At 44.1% G+C, this 20,439-nt stretch overlaps 1 protein-coding gene across 3 annotated transcripts in view; it reads right to left on the bottom strand.

Annotated features, from left to right (window-relative positions):
* LOC119460662 (muskelin-like) overlaps positions 1 to 18,383 on the bottom strand; it is a 40,018-nt gene extending 21,635 nt beyond the window's left edge. For 2 of the 3 annotated variants that reach the window (XM_037721698.2, XM_049671750.1), the window contains exons 1-12: positions 18,270 to 18,361; positions 18,120 to 18,140; positions 17,877 to 17,946; positions 16,813 to 16,955; positions 16,639 to 16,727; positions 15,631 to 15,740; positions 14,801 to 14,938; positions 11,935 to 11,989; positions 9,416 to 9,490; positions 7,321 to 7,383; positions 3,167 to 3,279; positions 1,318 to 1,431 (exon numbers count right to left, since the gene is read on the bottom strand). In XM_037721698.2, coding sequence (XP_037577626.1) covers positions 1,318 to 1,431; positions 3,167 to 3,279; positions 7,321 to 7,383; positions 9,416 to 9,490; positions 11,935 to 11,989; positions 14,801 to 14,938; positions 15,631 to 15,740; positions 16,639 to 16,727; positions 16,813 to 16,955; positions 17,877 to 17,946; positions 18,120 to 18,140; positions 18,270 to 18,346 — 1,068 coding nt within the window. In that variant the 5' untranslated portion in view covers positions 18,347 to 18,361. Of the gene's footprint in view, positions 1 to 1,317; positions 1,432 to 3,166; positions 3,280 to 7,320; positions 7,384 to 9,415; positions 9,491 to 11,934; positions 11,990 to 14,800; positions 14,939 to 15,630; positions 15,741 to 16,638; positions 16,728 to 16,812; positions 16,956 to 17,876; positions 17,947 to 18,119; positions 18,141 to 18,269 lie in introns of all 3 variants that reach the window. The other variant, XM_037721700.2, reaches the window with a different exon arrangement.
* Between the last annotated feature and the right edge of the window lie 2,056 nt (positions 18,384 to 20,439).

Here is a 20,439-nt window from a genome sequence, read left to right as displayed (position 1 = left end):
CATCGTCACTGCAGCACAACACTTTGCTTTCAAGTGTACATGAACATAAAGGGTTCTCAGACATCTGCTCCTATAACCAGTAATTCTGCTTAACAAAAGTACAATAAATCTAGGGAAGCTAAGCATATGTCCCTTAATTTATTAAGCTTATAAGAGCATTCACCTTAACAGAACTGGTCTTAAAAAGAATCTAGGAGTGCTTCAAAATGATGTGTTACCATTCAAAGCTCAGGACTTGGATAAGAGAAGAATCGGAAAGAATCCCAACATTATGTAGTGTTCATGATAGCAAAAAACATGGCAGTACAAAGATATTGCTACTTACAATCTGAAGAAGGTTCCCATGTTTATCTCAACCATGAGATATGCTCATTAGTTCCCTGCTCTTTATGTTCATGATAAAAGGTCAAAGAACATATTTCATAAGAGTCCTGCTGTCTGAGATCCCCTTAACGAAATTGCACATTTAAAAATAGCTGACTCTTAAGTCTAAATTTTAGAGCCACTAGTCATGCAGAAACCTACAAAAAGCATCCCACCCAGATCTGTAAAGCTGTCATTTGGCTCAAATGCTGCGTTATTCAATACAAAAACTTCATTATCGTGAAGTTGAAAACAACTAGACTGCGCTTTATTCATTCAGCCCTACAATATCATCATCAGCCTATATTTATGTCCACTGCAGAACGAAGGCAATCGCCCTGCGATCTCTAATTGCCCCTGTGCAACCAAATTAGGAAGGCCCACTAAGCTTCAACAAACTCACTCCCTCACCGGAACAGGAATTGACCTCCCTGGTGCAGTACTCAGGCACTACCTCCCTCATGACTCCTGCAATTAACCCTACCATAAACTTAGCAGCAAGTTCTGCCCTAATCTCTTGCTCTGCGACCTGAACTATGTTTTTCTTTTTTTTTTTCTGCACTGTCCACACAATGTCATCAATTAATATTGATGTGGTGATTTCATTTCTTAATTCATTCATTAGAGTTTTTACAAGACATAAATGTGTCATCACATCAGGATCCCCAACCACTGGCTAGGTGGAATCTCTTCAATAAATGTCAATGTCAGTGATAAATATAATTAAAATATAAAGGTACACTGCAAACAAATACTTGGAATTAACAAGCAGGACAGGTGTAGAATAACACTATTAAATAATCAAAACAGAATGTACTACTACGCACAATACTAGCTAAATGTTGACAATACATTTAAGAACAATCATACAGAAACAAAATATTTTAAAGCAAAACAATCAAGCTTAAAGTTAGTTTAAGGTAATGTTTCAATTTCTTAAAATATTTCACCCACCTTGAGGCAGTCTGTGCTTCTCGCAGAGGAGTCAAGGTAGCGGCCCAGCGTGAAGATCTTCTTGCGCTCTGGATCCAGGCACATCTTGTGGCAGGAACGTGCGCTGGGGCCACCCTGCACCACAACCGCAACACAGAGAGAGAGAGCGTAATGGAGATTATGATTGAGCATAACTTGGCTGGTGTGGGACGCACAGTTGCCCCCCAGCAATGTGCTCCTCGTTTAAAACATACAAAGTGGCCCACTGGTAAAGAACATGCCAATGTGCAGCCCTCACTTCGCTAGCGCATAGGTTGCAAGTGTAAGCTGAAGCTAAGTATGCCAATACTTCAGAATATCAATTCCACTTCAGAATATTACGACTTTAGAACAGTAACACTAGAGATATCTAAAAACGCCAATACACTGCACAGTGGTCTAGAAAGGTGCCAGCACTACCAACCACAAGTCATCTGCTGTAAAGCTGGGTGATTGAATGCTTGACAGAGAAAGAAATTCACACATGCCTTGCACTCCTGCGTTAAATTTTTTTAACAGTGCACCATCTGTACACTAGGGTGCAATAGTAACAGAAACCAACTTTTGGATTGTGATTGTGCATCACCTCTTGGTGCAGGTGCCATTCCTTGCTGCTCATGCAGTAGTCCTGTGTCCTGAATGTGTCAGTTAGAAATGACAGTAATGGTTTGCTAGTCGAGGCAAAAAGTGTACTCTTAAACCGGCACTGAAGGTCTGTTACTTCTGCACACGAGGTTACCTGATGGTGTTGCTCTAAAACTCAGTTACAACAACAGCGAAACATGCTGCCCGATGTTGTGTGCACCGTGTTTCACAGTAGCGTTAACAGATTGTGCCACCATTCCACTGCAGCGAAACGGGTATTCTTTGAGCGGTGCTGCCACAGAGGACTCGCATTTCAGGATTTATTGAGAATTAAACAGTCAAGTAAAATGTGTGTCACGATATGTACAGAAGCATGCGAAAAACAAAGAACCATTGCGTAGTGTTTGCCGTGCGGGGGCGATGACGAAGTGGTGTGATCGCGTGGCACGTGGTGCGTGCCGGTGTTATGAGCTGCTTGGCAGTGAAGGCCAGCCAGTTCTCGCTAGATGCCCGGTCCAGAGAACACAGACGGCCCACCACGCCGTCCTCGGACGGCAAGGACCTGTGTTCCTGCTGGGCAACTGGTCCAAGGAGCCAGGCGAGAGGGGCAACTCGTTCAGGGAGCCTCAAAGGCCTGTGTTCCTGAGAGCTGTTGCGCGGCTACCACGGCTGCGTATGCTACCGTCGCTGCTGCAGCTGCAGATCCCATGATGCCATGGGTGATGTCGTCCAGCCGTCAGCCGACCCTTCGAGACCGACATTGGCCTCTACGCGTCAACGGGCTCCACGCAAAGGGAACACACGCCGAGAGACTTTATATTCTACAACAGACACTCTAGTAGCAGCTTCAAGACTGCATGTGTTAGTTAGCATACCTTTTAAGTACCTGTCCATCGTCAAGCTTGTACTTTGTGTTGTTAATATAGATTCTGTGTTTGTGTGTACTTGAGTGGTCGACTGCGTTCCTTGGTGAGTGGTCCTGGGCCCAAACCTCGTTACATTTCATCACAATGTGGTATTGAACTCAACTCACTATGACAAGCAAGCTATGTGCAAAACCTGAGTGTGAATAAGCCAGCGGTTTAGCTAGAAGAGTAACAGTATACCTGGTGCTCCTATTTACATAACCTTCAGTACATAACTGAGCCTTGTGGGTAGGTTCTTACAGGGCACTCTTCTCTCTTGCTGCTTCTACAGCAAACTTAGAGTGCAGCACTCTTTCAAGCGGCATTTAGCCAGCACCCACCTCAGCTTCGGTGTCCCTAGACAAGCACGTCCACACGCCTGTCGATGTCTGGTACGACCACAGGTCTGCAAGGTCCTGCACGCCATCCCACCCGCCAAACAGGTACAGAGTTTCTGCAGAGGGAGCAAGAACAAGCAACAGCTGTGTGCCAACCACATCTTGGTTTTTTTGCCTTTGGCCATTCACACCTGCGATCGTTACCACATGCTTCATGCATGTAAAAGGACGACATTTGGCAAAGTGAATATTGAAACACACTTATTATAGTGTGATAAGATGCGAAACGAATCGGCACCACAGACGCTGGCTGCTTTAAGCCCATGCATTTCAGTACCGCAAAAGCCATCCCTGTGAGGACAAAAGCATGCTAGGCCACATAATGCCTGCGTGGTGTACGAAATCCCGCTTATTTGCAGTAAGGTATCTATTGACCAAAGTGGCCACTGCGTGAATGACATGATAACAGGATAAGGGAGCACTAACTTTCTGTCAAGAATAAGCTTACTGCATATTTGCCTATGCACTGTGGCTCCTGCATGTGTAAGCCAAGTCTTTTTAGCATCAGCATACTCGGCAGATGCAAAGATGCTTTGGCACACAAATTATTGGAGGCATATTACATTAAAAATAAACACATCTGTATCAGTGATACGTCTGTGGCTCAGCACAGGCACGGTTCAAGCGCCATCTGTTTATAGTGAGCGAAGTAACTGGCTGAAAGGGCCTATATAGATAGCGAATTACTACTGCATTAAGAGAAGGATGCTGATAAAATGTCAGTGACAGTTACCGTATTTACTCGCATAATGAACTTGCTGCCATGAAGTAGGAGAGACACGGTACGATTCGGCGTCTGATATGGTGTCTGGCGGGTGCTATGGTGTCAGACGCCGTATTGGACGCCGAATCGTACTGTGTCTCTTACTTTTATTGCGATAGCAATTATATGGACACTCCAGGTGCATTTTTCCCGTGTGCACTGACGATCGTGCCTCAATCTCCCGTGTTCGAGGAAGGAAAGCGGGGAGGAAACGCGGTGTATGCTGTCGCACACATGATGCCGGGGAGAGGGCAGGGAGGTGGGCGGCGCAGCCACTGTGCATTGCACAGCAGCGCGTGCCTTATCTTGAAAGCGATTTGCGTCGGGGGCTGAGTCTAGGTGTGACAGCGGCTTATACCTTTGTGCGTGCTCAGTTCTCGCTTCTCAGTTTGCGTTGAAGCGATACACAGCATGAAGGTCACTTTGCTCGTTGTTGCTGCCGCACTTCCTCACGCCAACGTTTTGACAGTGAGTGTCCGCAGTCATTGAGTGTGATGGGTTCATGTTTGCCTTTGCGCGCTGACACCATGCTTGTTAATTTACATAGTTAGCGAATGTCTGCAAGCTTATACGGCCGATAAAACTACAGTGGAATCTCGATGATACGAATCTCACGGGGTCACGAAAAAAAATTGTATTAGCCGAATTTCGTATCATCGAAACACAATTAATACTAGCTAAATTAAAGAGTCGAGAGGTGAACTCACTCAGGCACACGTACATAAAAAGCATTTACAGTATAGTCCACTTATAACGTAACCGTTTATAGTGCAGAACTGGCTACAACGCGGCCTTTTCCGACTCCCGTTTACCCTCTCATAGAACTCCATGTATACGCATACCGCTTACAGTGCAGCCACGTGAGACGAATTTGCTGCTTCCGCGGGAAAATCTCGCCGACAAGGGCGGTAGCGAGCACGAGGTGCGCCCACCGATGGGAGAGGAGATCAACGAGGGCGATGCGGAGGAGGAGCATGAGATGTGGAGCAAGAGTCCAAGAGCGATAAAGTCGTCACCGCGCGCCGTATGTGCGAGTGAAAACGTGAGGGGGATGCGCGCCTTCACGGACAGCGAACGCACGTACAGCGGAAAGCAAACGCGACTTCCGTTGCGCAAAAGGCCGTGGGGGTATGGGAGGGAGGGAGGGAGGGAGGGGGGCGACGCTGTGCTGCGGCGCCAGTATCTTGCAACCGAGCGCAAGGGTAACTGGCAACGCAATCTCCCCACGCGAAAGGAGCAAAGCGGGAAGGTAGTGCGGGAGGGAGGGAGAGGGGGGGGGGTAGCGGCGCCTGTGCAGGCTGTCGGTGTTGTCGCGCGCACCGTATCTTGAAAGCGATCTCCACACGGCTCTGACCTTTGTATGCGCTGTGCTTACGCCACTCTGTTTCCGTTGAAGTGATAGACCGCACGAACCTTTGCTTGCTGCGGCGGCTGCGCGTGGGGAAGCGCGGCCGCCGCAGCGAGCGAAGAGACAAAAAGAAAAGCAACAAAAGCGCCACCGCTTCTAACTCCTCGCGCCCAGTCGCGGCTTCCGCGCTGTCCGGCGCCGCAACCGCGCCTCCACACCAAAAGAGAAAGGGAAATGCGCGTTACTGCGCGATGTTCTCTTTCGCGGCAGTCGGTGGGGCGGCGTTTATTCGTATCAACCGATCCGGGTCGAAAATTGATTCGTATCAAACGTTCTCTAGCACGTTGCAAAGTAATGAGGCTCGGCCGGGACCTCAGAAAAATTCGTATAAGCCGTGATCGTATCATCGAGATTCCACTGTATTATTCTTACTTCGTGTAGCTGTCTACGCATTTGCTATCACAACTGATGGTTCGCCTATCGGGGGAAACTGCGACTTAATTAGAGGTGGCAGCGGAAAGAAAAAAAACGCACAAAATTTTACTTCGCATTATGAACACCCTCCCTCCCCCCCCCCAACTTTGCGCATATTTTTCGTGAAAAAAAGTGCGTTCATTATGCAACTAAATACGGTATTCTTATAGTTAACGTAACTGATCATCAATCCTACATGGTGAATCATTGGGGAGCCGCAAATTATTTGAATTTATTCCTTGGAATGACATCTAAAAGAGAGAGATTTCGACTCCCAGCTCGCCACTGCTGCATGGACCCACAACAAAGTGGCAGCAAGCAGCTGAGCAAGCGAGCGTGAGCGGTGACAGACAGAAAGAAAAGGGAAAGATAAGCGGCTCAGCGCTGCATCTGGATCAACTAGCGAGCTGACCCGTTGCCATTTCCCTGTTATTTTCGAAGTCAACATGTCAAGATATCCGGAGTCCAGCGCAAAAACATTAAGATAAGAGGTGAAAAAAATATAAAACGCATAGGCTGACACCATGGCTGTAAAAAATTTGACTTGACCGATATTTCGAATACAAGAGTTCGAGTTAACAAGGGTTTACTGTTCTCCTTTACCTGGACCCATCCTTTCCACTTTAGGTTAAACACAGCAATGTTGATTGTGCTTTCAAATGTAGTTAGATGGCCCCAATGACGATGCAGGCAGCATGAGCTTTAACTTGTTATGGCTGGAACTGCCCAGCGCCAGCTTTCTCCGCAATGAGGGCATGCGTGGCGCATCCTGTGCGTCGTCTGCTATAGTGCGTTGTGGCAAGGGACGAAAGACAAACCTTGCTGCCCAAGCAGGAAATACATAATAAAGATAAGTATTATTTATTTGGACACTATATTCAGAAAGAAAATATGGCCTCAGTTATTGTGTTGTTGGATTTGTCAGTGAGCCACCGACAATGCACACTTTCAAAAAGGAGGGCGGGAGGAGGGGGGGGGGGGGGGGTAGGCAGAGCTTTTGACAGTGGGGGTACGATACACCAATTAAGTACTAAATAAAAATACTCAACACACAGGAATGCCTCAACTTAGCAAGATGCACATATGTGGATGACAGTGGCGCACCGACGGGGGGGGGGGTCTCGGGTGTTGTAACCCCCCCCCCAGCGTCCAGCCCAACGTGTACCTTCAGCGCTCTGTTCACATTGTCATTACAATTCAGGAGGTGGCTTGAGGTCTAATTTGCCTGCTAACAAAAACGCTCTATCACTGGCTTGTATTTATTCATTCATTCTTAAATTACTCTGAGTAAAACGCAGAAGAAATAAACATCGTCATCATCCTTGGTGTCATTATTATATTTATTAGGCATTTTATTTGCTGTTGGATTCCTCTGGCTAAAGCAAGGAAATTGCATATTATGCAAAGGGCTTGCTCCCCCCCCCCCCCCCCCCCCCGGCAGAGATCCTGGGTGCGCTACTGGTGGATGACATAGGAAAATGTGAAGAAAAATTGTGTTGAGAATTACGTTACCTGTTTGCACATCAATGCACATCTGATGGCCACCACGCATTCCAGGACGATTCTTGCCTTCCGCTGAAACCAAAAATACAACAGCATATATTGAGAGAATCGAGACACCATAAAAGAGGGCACAAAATGTCTACATGCAAATCAAATTGCATTACACTCACAAAATAGGCTCAATACATTGGCCTTTCTTCTCCAACGAGCGACGATCCATCACTAACCACAATTCCGCGTGTCAAGTGAAGACGCCGGCGTGGTTTACGAAGTAGACAACTGCGGTTGCCATCTTGCCCCTGCCACAGCAGCAACCAATGGAGAGACGCCTTTCAGCACGGCAGCCAATCGGAGGCCCGCTTTCATCGGAGGGCCCGTGTGACTACCTTTCGCAGACCCGCGCTTCTTTTGAGTTTGCGCATTTGTTACAAGATGGCGACGACGGACGAATTGAGAAGCGGAACGGCGAAACTTTGAGCTTTCGAACGATACCAAGATGGCGGCGCTCGGTGGCGGGAAATACGAGATATGTTTCCGTGAATTGCGGTGATCTGGCGCGATTTAAAGCTGTTTTCTCGCCCTGCGCACTGACGAATAAATCTTTTTCGGCCACTTTTAGTGCGTTTTCAGCCAAACCATTTTGCTACAGCATAGATTAGGCGCAGATACCGAAACGCGTGGTTTTCAAAAATCAATTTTTCTCGCGATTTTCGCGATCTGATCCCCTGATCCCCCCATAATTTTGTTAGTTTTAATTGTGTTTCGATGATAAGAATTTCGGCTAATACGAATATTTTTCATGACCCCGTGAGATTCGTATCATCGAGATTCCACTGTATATATATATATGACGCACCATTGTATAAGACTCATCAACTATCATGAAGGAAAAAAAGCCGGCAGATCCCACGCCCTGTGGGAATCGATGTTATGCGAAGCAGAGTGCGGGGAGCCTACCAAGTTGACGAAACGACCATGAGAGCACCAAGACGTAGGCGGCTGTTTCATGACCTACATGACACACATGTCCTGGCATTCATGTCATGACATACCATTTATGTTCGTCATATACTCTTGTCATAGTATGCCAATTTTGGTACATACGAAGTTAACGAAATGACTATGAGAGCACAAAGACATAGGCGGCTAGATAGATAGATAGATAGATAGATAGATAGATAGATACTGTCAAAGTAGCAAATGTTTGCCAAGAAATGCTTTGCATTAAATAAAAAGCATCTTATGCACCGGAAAATACAGCAGTATCACTTCCAGGCCGAAGAAGTTCAGCACATTGTCTACAGTCGTAACAAGTTGAAAGAACATGAAAACCAGCCCAGTTTCCAGGTCTTTTCTACGCTAGTCGTTTGCTCTCAACTAAAGAACCTATGGTTTCTGAGATCTATTGCCTTTGGTAAACCTGAATGTGACAGACCAAGAGACTTCACAATTACTCCCAAATCTTGGCACAGGGCCTAACTTTATGGATTTCCTGATCAGAATACTAAAAGGAGAGCTATATAATAAAGTTTCCCAGAGTTAACATATTTACCCGATTTTAACCCGTGCACCCAATTTTTCACGGGTATAAAGGAAATAAAAATATAGCATGGCCCCCCTCCCCCAACTAATGCCTCACTCAGCTTTGTTAGACAAAAGTTTAACTGTATCAAGTACTTGCAACAACACTGCGAATCTTATAAAATTGCAGCTCGTAAGGAGACGCGACTTGCAGAAAACTTTGAAATAACTCTGTGTAAGCAAATCTAAACAAACAGAGGTTCACTGGAAGATGGAGAAGTGTGGGTGAACAAGGGAAGCCTCACGCTGAAATCAAAGTTCTAATAAGAGGACTCATCTTCGACAAAGACAAGTCCTTTTGCCAAAACGGCTCAAGCCTAAGGCTTCCCTTTTTCAGCCACTGTTAATTAGTGTAAGCAAAGCGACACAGGCAGAAAACAAAGCAACCACTATGGAAATGCTAAGACTATAAACTGTTCTTTCCTGCAATGTTATGCTTTCTTGCTGTCTTGCAGCACGCTCTCAGGTGGAGTCCACCCCTCAAATGCTCGGCACTTTTAATAAGTCATGTATGTAGACATACGTTTGTCGGTGCAAAGGATCGGTGTCCACTTGGGCCTGTACTCCTCGTTCTTCAGGTATTCATTAAAGACGCCCTCTGAAACAAGAAATATGCCGTTAAGCATGTCATGCGCAAGGCATGCTGCAAGCTGTCAAAAGTTATTTTGCAACAAGTTGCCCATGACTTGTCAGACACGAACCCAATGAAACTGTTGGTGACTGGGCTAGCTGGTATGATGGGAAACTACAACAGCGCACCAAAAAGCACTTCAGTTTTGAACAAACAATCTACGGGCAGTTCAAGGAAAGGTAAGAGAAGTTTATTAACATGTCATACATTGAGGTCCCAACAACAACATTATATTTACATGAAGATTACTTAACACCATCCCATTAGTTCGTCCAGGTTTAGGCAACCGCATAGAATAAGGCCCTTCATCAAAAAAGCAAGTGTGCCACCTGACGAAGGAATCACAGCACTGTATCCTGCCAAGCTGATTCTGCATGTTAACCCACATTTAACTGAAAAGAACAAGCTGAGCTGATGTTGAAGCAGACTTGCAACTTTGACTGCGTTCAATTGTTACACCTGATATTTGCATTGGTTGGAGCGTGTAACATCACTCTCATCAGAGGCAAATTGCAAGCTACATGTAAGGCATCTAAAGCCTAATACTAGAAGCTGAATTTATACCCTGTGTATATTCTTCCTCGCTGAAGTTCACATATGAGCTCCAGCTAACTCATCCCATTCAGTTCTTAGACCTTCGTATACTTTTTAATGAAAGTGACCACATCTTCTGGACTTGCATGCCAAGATCAAAGAAAGCCATTCTACCCTTCGATTCCTCATGTTCGAAACTCATTACAGTGGAACCTCTTTGATACGATCTTCATGGGAACTGGAAAATAAAGCGTATCATCCGAAAATCATATCATTCAACGTATTATCTAACCAAATCGTATTATCGGGAGGAAAAAAAAAAAACGTATCATGCCAAAAAACGTATTACGTGGAATCGTATCAATGAGGTTCTACTGTAAAAGGGGAACCGCAAAATCATGTTTCAGGTCGGTTTCTTGAAGTCCTGCCCACACAGGATAACGGAAAGCTTCGGAGACTAAGTAGAAAGATTACAGCAGGCCGGTTTCCCGTGTCTGCTCTTTCAAGACGTTTACCGCTGGCTCCTTGAAGAGCTAGCGGTAGACGCTGTAGGTACTCCGCAGAACAGGCGTTTATTCAAGGTTGTGTCATATGTGCACAAGGTTTCGCACAACTTAAGGAAAGTTGCAGGGAAGTACAGAGTGGATCTTGTGTTCTCTGCACCATGCAAGTTGCCACAACTATGCAAACATGTCACGGGTAGTATGGAAAGAATTTGCTGTACTACAAAACACATGTATAAGTATGGATCCATGCGTCACTTCTGCGGTCGTCTTTACTTGGGACAGGCCGGCCAGTGCCTGAACGACCGTTGCGACAACACTACAGGTGTTGGAAATCGGGAGAAGGGTCGACTCTTGCTCTACACTGCAAAAGCTGTGGTTGCAATCCACCGTTGAGGTATATGGAAGTGGTAGGCCGTGGAAAAAGCAACTTTTGGAAGCAGCGTTAATAGAACATTCTGGATCTGATAAGTGCGTTAGCGTTGCTTTGGTGGCACTTCTACACAAAGAAACGCGACTCATGGGTAGCCACAGCTAAGCTGGTTCGTTACTTCTGCTTTCGTTTTGTTTTTTTATGCCTCTAGTTTGTTATACCTCCTGTGCATGTTATGCGGATTTTACAGAGTACTCATGCTTCTCATTTATCACATGTCATGAATAGATTGTACACAGGCTAGAAAGTTTTTTGCCGTATCTCTTAGTTTCTGTGCCTGCTCTGCATGTTGCTGATTTCAGGGTGTCTTGGGCGCATGTATGCATTCTCTTGCTGCAGGAAATTTTTTCCAATTAACGTTCACAGTTGACAGTAGCACTTGTCCTGTACGTCTCGCCTCACTTTGTCCCGTCTTTTCTTCTTCACTGTACTCAAATACACTATATTTAGTTAGCATGTTTTCAAATTCATGTCCATATTTCTGTGCACTTGCAGTAAAAGCAAGAGCATTTAAAGAAATAAATAGGTCACCTGTGAATTAAAGGCACGAAATACACCACCATTTCGAAAATTCTTTTCTTCCTCTTTCCAATCAAATTATTATCATTGCATTTCAGAAACTGTCCAGAGTCTTATTAATTTCTAATATACCTTCTATGTTTGCTTATATGTGCAGAATTACAGTATAATAGTCTATGTTACGCTTGTGTAGTTGAGGGACCGACAGCTATGTTGGGAAGCATAAATGAACGAAGCATTCATGCCAGAAAGAAACAGGATATTTGTCATATGTTATTGTGGGAAGCTCTGGTTGTTGACAGAAAGCTGGAAAAATAAAACCTCTGACTTAAGTTGGCTTGGCTGAAGGCAGCTAATGAAAGATTCCCACCTAAACATGGAAGTAAATCAAACACTGACAGCGTGTAATGCACTTTGCTTACCGTTTGCTGCCTTTTCCAGAAGCTGTTCACAGGCAGCAAAGTCACCTTTCTGCACCTGTAACCATTAGAAATGGGGAGGTCAAATAGTCCCCAGCCACTCTAGCTAACCAACAACACTAAGTGCATGACTATATAACGATCTTAAACATCTCCCATCCCATTTTGTTCCCTATGTCTGCTAGTAGCACAGCCGAACCCAGACATATCAAATTTGAAGGGGATTGCAGAACAGCTCATATATCGATAATTCAAAAACTAAGATATCCCTTTGTCAATCTGAAAACTCCGTATGTCTCAGACAGTCTCCCGAGAACTAGGGGTGTGCGAATATTTGAAAAGTTCAAATCTTATTGAATATTATATTTTTAATATTTGTATTCGATTAAAAAAATATTTAAAATGTTCGAATATTCGGTTGGATACGAATATTCGTATCAAATCGAATATATTGCTGGCTGTGCGGGAGCAAACACGGTTCTTAGAATTTGTTTCTATCTAATCTAACAATATTGGGGCGATCTTTTGTCGAATTTTGTTATTTCGTGCTGCTAGCACCATTTTGCCAGTAAAGAACACTTAGCCACTAAACAAATAAACTTCGCGGGAAAGCCAGCCTCTCAGTAGCAAGGAGCACGGGTTTGCTGGAAATGAGAGTAAACTTTTTTATTTTTATTTTTTTTTATTTTTGCAGCACTACTTCCAATTTTGAGCTCATTGCTTGACAGCAAGTGCAATGAGTGATGACTGGCACAGGGTCAAATTCCTCCGAGTTTACGGACATTTGATGCGGTATAATAAGGCACAGGCTGGCAAGGACAGCTAGTGGGAATTATTAAATTTTCCAAGTTAACATGAGCCAAATACACAATGTTTTAGTATAACGACCTTACTAGTCTAGCTTTTTAACATTACCAATGTAATTTCAATGTTCCAACATAATAAATTAACCCAACTTGCTAGTAAATGCATGTGCATATCATTATTCGATTTGATATTTGAAGCTAAGTATTTGTATTAGAAAATTTTGATATTCGCACACCCCTACTGAGAACGTGAAAAGCGGGAATTAACCGATTCCATGCCCAGAACCACTCAATGAAATGATTGAGTGCCATCCAGTTTTTGTGGAGTGTGTGTATTGGACTACGAGGCCTTTTTAATTCTTGAACCAGCGTGGCAATCCTCTTTCCAACAATGAACAGCGGCCGGTAGCATACTTCACCGCACGGCAGTTAGTTCTTTCTGTTCTTTCCACTGTTAGTATGCTTCACCAGATTACACTGCTGTGATGCGGTGAAGATTACTAAAGCAAACCCGGAACTATGGAATGCAAATAAGACCCTTGCTGCAAGAGCCCTCTGTATTTTGAGGCACACACCTTGCTAATTTTTCTTCCATGGCATGTAATGCCTTCAATATTCAATGCCTTGACAACATCAGCCAAAACTGCTGCTTTGTCAACATATATTTCTGATGACGTGAGACGTGATAACAGTCTCGTTAGAAGCGCGCTTGCAGGGGCTCAGGGTTCGATATAGCAAATGTGATGGTCATATACGCGTAGAACAGTGCTATGTTCTAACAGTACAGGGGATGTTGCAACTGTTTGGTGCATGCAATAATTCGATATACCCAAGTTCAATATAGTATCCAGATTCGACTACTGCATAACACACTTGACCATTTCAAAGCTAGAATAAGCATATGCAGTGTGGGACAGTAATATTCAATCTCTAATAACTTCGAGTAGCATGTGACCGTGGCATACACATTGGCTGTGTTAAACCACATGTCTATTAATGTTGCATGAATGAAAGCAGCAGGGGACATCCCTTCTTTTTCTTCCATGTAGAATTTCTTGTATGCTTTTTATTTTGTTTTACAAAATATGCTGTCAGAATCCAGCTTAAACCGAACTACACTGCAATCCAACAAGCACCAGAGGATCCAAAAGTTTAGGATGGTGAATACCTTAAAAAAGCAATATTTCTGGAAAGTTTGAAAATCCAGACTAGAATTCATAGCTGCAGACTGTATATTAGCAGATGGCACCTGTGGTACCATGCATGCTTATACATTGTATTTCCAAACTACCTAAAAATTACGCTTTTTTTTTTTTTGGAACCTGTGTCCCACAAGCTTTCGGAATTGACTATGGGTGACACCGTGTATAAATAATAATAATAAATAGCACACTCTGTTGACAATTACAATAAAGTAATGTACAATTAAGTTGACTAGATCATCTCAAAGAAGAATGGAGGAAGAACAATTAACCCCTACCTACCATAATTACAGTAATATTTGACTGCAAAAGCTTTGCAAAACTGTAACCAGAGATTATTGTTAACTTTCATCTTTAACTGTTTTTTACGTTTGAACATAATCACTATGCCTTTTCCCATCTGTAACTCTCCATGGATCTTGACAGTGAATCGGCAGCCATTACAGGCCTTTTGTAGCCATTAATAAAAAACCTGCAAGTGTGCTTCACCACACATCTTCTTTGACGCAACCAAGATGACGGACCTCGGGCTAGAATCTTTACTGAAGTATCAACATGCGGGTTGGTAACTCACACGCTGGTAGCATGTGAGTTGGCTCCGTGGGAAAGCCTGCTTACAGACTTTTGCATATTGTCTATTGATATGCAGTTGCAATTAAGGCTGACATATGAATGCACTTCATTCATATGAACTAGGAACCTTGTTCGGGTTTTCAAACAGCAAATAACACCCACTTTTATCAACGACTGCTGTTGTTAGTTTCCCTGACACACTAATGTCAGAAACAGTTGCTGAACCTTTCACTACAATGCTAAGAGCAGTGCAAGGAACAACATGTCTGCTGTGTGGACCCAGCATACCAAGAGATCATGCAACTTCGTCAGTAGTGCGTCCTCCAGCTGCACCTTGGTCCTCTTCTGTAAGGACTCAAAGGCCTCTGAGTAGTTCTTCTGCCGGAAGTGCTTGAGGCACAGGCGGATGGCCTCTTTCTCCCGGTACTGAAACACATACACAACCAATGTAAGTGTCAAGCCTCACAAAGATGCATGCACACATGTTAATTGGTAGCACAGCTAGGCCAAGCTTGACCTTGTGAGACTCGTGTAAATACATTTCTGCATTGCCACTGCTTGTTCCATCGAAATGCCAGAGGCAACCTTACTAAATGTTAAAATATTAATGTCATCAACTGCATCAATTGGTGTTGAGCTGCCAAGCATGAAGTCGCAAGTTGGATACCCGGCTATCCGGCGGCCACATATCAATGGGGGCGAAATGCAAAAATGCTCGTGCACTTTGATTTTGTCACACGGTAAAGAATCCTAGGTGGTTGAAATTAATCCGAAGCCCGCCAATATGGCATCTCTCACAACACACAGTGCACTTCCGGGACGGTAAACCCAACAAATTATTGATAATCACTTTTGTCTCCATCTTCGCATGAGCCTTTCATCTTGTTTGAATCAATGACATAAGTGCCATAAAATTACTATGGGCATCCTGTGACAGCTTTTAAATCTTTCTGAAACTCGGCTGTGAATTTTGTGAATTTGTTTGTTCCTGTGAATGCTTCTGTGCACTGTTTGCCCAAACATTGGACTGAACAAGATGATTGCATGATGAACACGTTTTTAACTTTCGCTAGCAGGTGCTATCCACTGTGTATTAAAATAGGGAAGAAGAAACTTACTGTGCTGAACCATCGTAGAGAAGACATCACCAGGTCCCTGTCTTCATTTCCTTGGAGCTCGACATGCCATATGCTGAAGTTGAAACTGGGGCCCCAAGACTGGATGGGCACTGCAATATGTTTGTTTTATGCACCGTGTTCCATCTCAGCTGTTTCAGTGTCTAGTTACATCTAGTTTAGGTTAACTACTTTAGGCATTTTGTCATGCTATCATGCTTGCTTACAACTTCTATTGTTTCGTCGATTAAATTTTGTTTACTATTGTATTTTTGTGAACCACTCTGCAAAATTCCCTAGAAGGGATTGTAGTAATAATAAATAAATAAATAAGTCACCTCAGCAGGTTTCAGACATTACAGGAATCTGTCAATAGCTAGAACTGAAACACGCTCTCTGCAGTGTGGCAACTTGTAAAGGCCAAGCTATTATGCAACTCTGTGATAAGATATCAGGATGCCAACTACTGAGATACATAATGCAGCTATAGCACTTAACAATGCAACAGTGGGCATGCAAATTGTTTTGTTTATAATAAGCAGCCTTGAAAGTATTTTATTTGCAGTCATCACTGCACAATGTACAACTCAAATTTAAGTAGACTCTCCCGGCAGCTTCTAAAATTATTAGCTTGCAAACAATCAGAGCCTTCTGATGTGCCTGTTACTTAAAGGATGTGAGAAGCAGATCATAAGAGTTGGACTTTTGCCCCAAGAAACATTGTTAAAGTGGTGATTACTGTTAATAAGAACATAATGCAAGAAACCAGCATCAGAAATTCCTCAGTGCTTTTCCACTAATACAGTGCCGGCATAATACATAATAAAGCCCAGCATAATCAACACAACAACACAACATGATAAAGCCCAGTCTTGATTAACTTGTTTGAATGTGCTTATAATACATGCAGGAGGCACAACCATGATACTTGACAAATAATCAGTTACATTTGGTGTCAATTCTGGGTGGATTCCAAACATACAAACGGTCAGCAAAAAATGTTCTCATTACCAATTTTGATGTAACGTGAAGGGAACTGGTTGCCATTGATGGTGTGCTTAAGGGTGAATGTTTCCGTCAGGTGATCATTCTTGAGTCCGCTGGCAAGTGAGAAAAAGAGAGATGCAGTAACTGCATAGGACACATATCAACATAGGACATGACACTGGAAGGGGAGATCCATACCTGTCAAGAAGCTCCAACATGTGCTCATCAGTCAGCCCGCCGTAGATCTTGAACTTCTTCATGTTGCACACGTGCGTTTTCTCATACTTGCCAAAAGTTATCGTATGAACTATTGCAGGCCGCTCCAGCTTCAGGATCAGAAACTGCGACAAAAATTGTGCAGATATAAAATGAAGGAGTGTTACTTCAAAACTGGCCCCATCCTGTCATCTGGCACAAACTGCAGCATGGTCTGAGACTGCTACAAACTTTAAAATAGCATATAAATTAAGACTAGCAAATTCACTAACGGCCAGGTAGCCCTGTAGTTCGTTGCATAGCATTCTTATTGGGCCTTTTGAAATGTACAACTGAAATGACACCCAACACTGCCTTAAGTACAAAGACTTTGGCATAGAAGCACTAAAAGAATGAATCAGCATGCAAGCCAACGTGCAATGTCATTCATTATATTTTTGAACACTGACGACCAGCAAAGGAAATCGCTGTCCCCCATGGCCCTTGTTCACATTGGAGTCAAAGATTCGGTGTTGTCTTTAATGCATGACTAAAGTTATATATTACTCAAGCTACACCATTCCGGCTAAAGTTCAAAATTCTCTAGTTTCTCGAGCAACGTATAAACTTTTGTATATATATAAAGGGCGACGGTGATCCGCAGCTTCCTCGCTACAACGAAAGATACGTCTTGTATTACTATGCCTGATCACTTTAGCAAACAAATTTGCTTATACGACGATATTACAAGACATCACATGTAGTCCGCAGCGGACCTTAGCAAATGAAAAAAAAACGGACGTGTTCTGATAAAGACAGCAAAGTTGATTATTTCTTTTTTACACTCAGTCATCAACTGAATTGCAGGACGTACGAAGACAGCAGCTTATTTCAGGTCATTCGAAAAGCGCTTACGATAGTACGTGCATAACATTGAAAATATGCGGGGTTCCATCTTTCGTTTCAGGTTTAAACACACAGCGCGCAGGCAAGGGATGCAGCGCGAAACTTTTGAAAATAAACATTGAGACAGAAAGCGGGCGGTTTGAAATAATCAGTTCACTGACCTGGGGAGGGTAATTGGAATCGGAAGACCATCTTGAATACTGGTCACCTGGCTTGTCGACGAGTATGTTTCTAAAAGGTAACATGAAGTGGAGGTAAGACAGTTGAACCCAATACAAACGCGCAGCCGACTGAAACACTGGTCGCCACCGTAACGTTGCATAGTGTGCTCTAAGGGTAAGTCAGAGGCAAAGGTACGTCAGTTAAATGCAAAAGTGAAATAAAATGCAGATGGTAATGCTTGCTTGTAAACGGTGGCTTCCATCCTGCAGTGAATGAACGACACCAGCCAAGTTTGAATGAATTGCTACACGAATGTCAACACTGCAAATCAAGCGTCATTGCCTTTACAACGACGCCGAAAGTTACTAGAGTACTTATAAAAGCGTACTTACTCTGGTAAGTAAGATCCCGTGTAACTTGAGCATTTGTGAATACTATACTTCAGTTTTTTGCAACCCGCGGACGCCATTTTTGGAGGTGACGGTAAACAATAACTGAACCGCACTTACTCAACTATTTACATTACAAAAACAAAAACTAAAAATAAAATCAGCAAAACATAAGAAATTGCTAAATTTAAACTTAGTTTTATGACAACTTTGTTAGTATAAACACGTTATTAAAACTAAATTAAAAAAACATTCCCGCGGCGCAGGTCTAGGCGCGAAGTTCGAACAGGTTTAAATCCATGCTTGAACGTTCAACGACGGACGGAAAAAAACTTTATTGATAAAAGTACGTGCGAGGTTGCCGGCGCGGGCTTAGGCCAACCGGGCATTATTTGCGGTGAGGCATAGCCTTTCCACCGCTGCCCGGGCCCACTGGATTGCCCATAGTCGATCGTGTAGATCTGAGCTAGTCAGAGCATGCTTGAATCGGTAGTGTGGGAAGGAAGAAATGGTATATGCGACTGCTTGCACCCCATCGAAAACTATAGACGGAGGATGCCGCTGCCTGGCGTAGGCTCCAGACAGGTACAGTACTTACACGAATCTACACATATTCCATCGCATACACCCCACAGCCTACAGGGACGAATGCCCGTGGTGCGGGGCCACACCAACCCTATACCACATTACGTGGGAGTGCACGCTACACAACATAGAACACCACGACACGAACACCACGAGGGAGCAATGGGAGGCACCGCTGTCCAGCTCGGCCCTCGACGATCAGCTCAAGCTGATCCAGAGAGCGGAGAAGATACCAAGAGCCAGCGGTTCCCTGGACCAGGGGCCCCGACCATTAGCGATGCCCCTCAGAAACTCTGATTATTCTTCTAATTAAGTTTACCTATCCTATCCTGTTGCTAGAAGGTATCAGAAGCACATAGCAGAGGTGGTAGCGGCGTTAGTGCTTTGTTGACTATCGAGCAGATTAAGATGCCAACGAATGAATTATAGTGGTCGAAATAATGAAGTATCGCCTATATGTAGAAGAACAAAGTAAAAGAGAATGATGCGATATGATGTAGTAGAATGAGGCGATGAAATGAAACGACGAATGAAATTGCGCTATTCGCAACCGTGAGCACATTGCAGTATATCGCGTTTCTATAGAAGCAACTCCAGCAGCTTGACGTCATGTTTACGGGAAAATTGACTTCCAAAACACACGCATAGGGAGAGATAATATACTTATATCATGTCTCGAGAACTGTTTGGTGAACTGGGTAAGGGGAAGAGGGCGATGTATGGCTCACTATCGAAGTTTCACAAGCAATTAAGCGAGATCTATAGGGCGTTTGGCGCACTGGTGGATTCATTTAAGGCCCTGGAGGCCGAGACTGATCGGCACTGCTTCTATTGTTTCGGCTTGCAGTGATGAACAGCGGTCAAACAAGAGCTCAAGCCAACGCTTCGACGTGTCTTTGTCAAGGCAACGGTTGCTGTCATTGGCAGCGCTTACAAAACTCGCTCACTCTCCTCCATCCACAATGGGGGAGGAGAACAAGCGGGTTCATGCTATTTTATGCACCCGCTTATTCTGCTCCCACATTGAAAGTTGGGGATGAGTGAGGTACTATATAAATGGCTGCCAAGTAGAGCATTTGTTGTCCTGACGAAGGCAAGTCTCCTTGTCAATACGTTGGCTCCTGCCCTTATTCAACCACTGTTCGTTACTGCAAATATCCACTTCTCTTCCTTCACATCGACAGGCTGGCCCATGCACCGGACGGAAAGGCTCTTCTAGCTCACTTGGAGAGTCGACACACCTCCCGCGTGGGTGACCTGTGCAAACTGTAAAGGGAGGTCATCCAGCTCCGCTCGCATGAGATGCTTTTAGAAGCGCTCGTCTTTGTTATTTCTATGTCCCTTTGTCCTGCTTCGCGCTGCACTACTCAACTATATAGACAACTAACTAGCCCAAACCATCACCCTTCTATATGCTTTTAGCGGTGACCACAGCCCTGGAATGCCACTCTAAGCGACAGTCTCCTACGTGCGCTCTGCATCAGGCCGCCACTCGAGCAGTGATGGCTTAGTAGTATCACCTACTGGTAGAGCATCCGCCTCGCATGCGGGAGGTACTGGGTTCATAATCCCAGTGCCGCCGGAAACC

Source organism: Dermacentor silvarum, chromosome 8 (genome assembly GCF_013339745.2).
Source record: "Dermacentor silvarum isolate Dsil-2018 chromosome 8, BIME_Dsil_1.4, whole genome shotgun sequence".
NCBI lineage: Eukaryota > Metazoa > Arthropoda > Arachnida > Ixodida > Ixodidae > Dermacentor > Dermacentor silvarum.
This window is presented reverse-complemented; position numbering and strand designations above follow the sequence as displayed.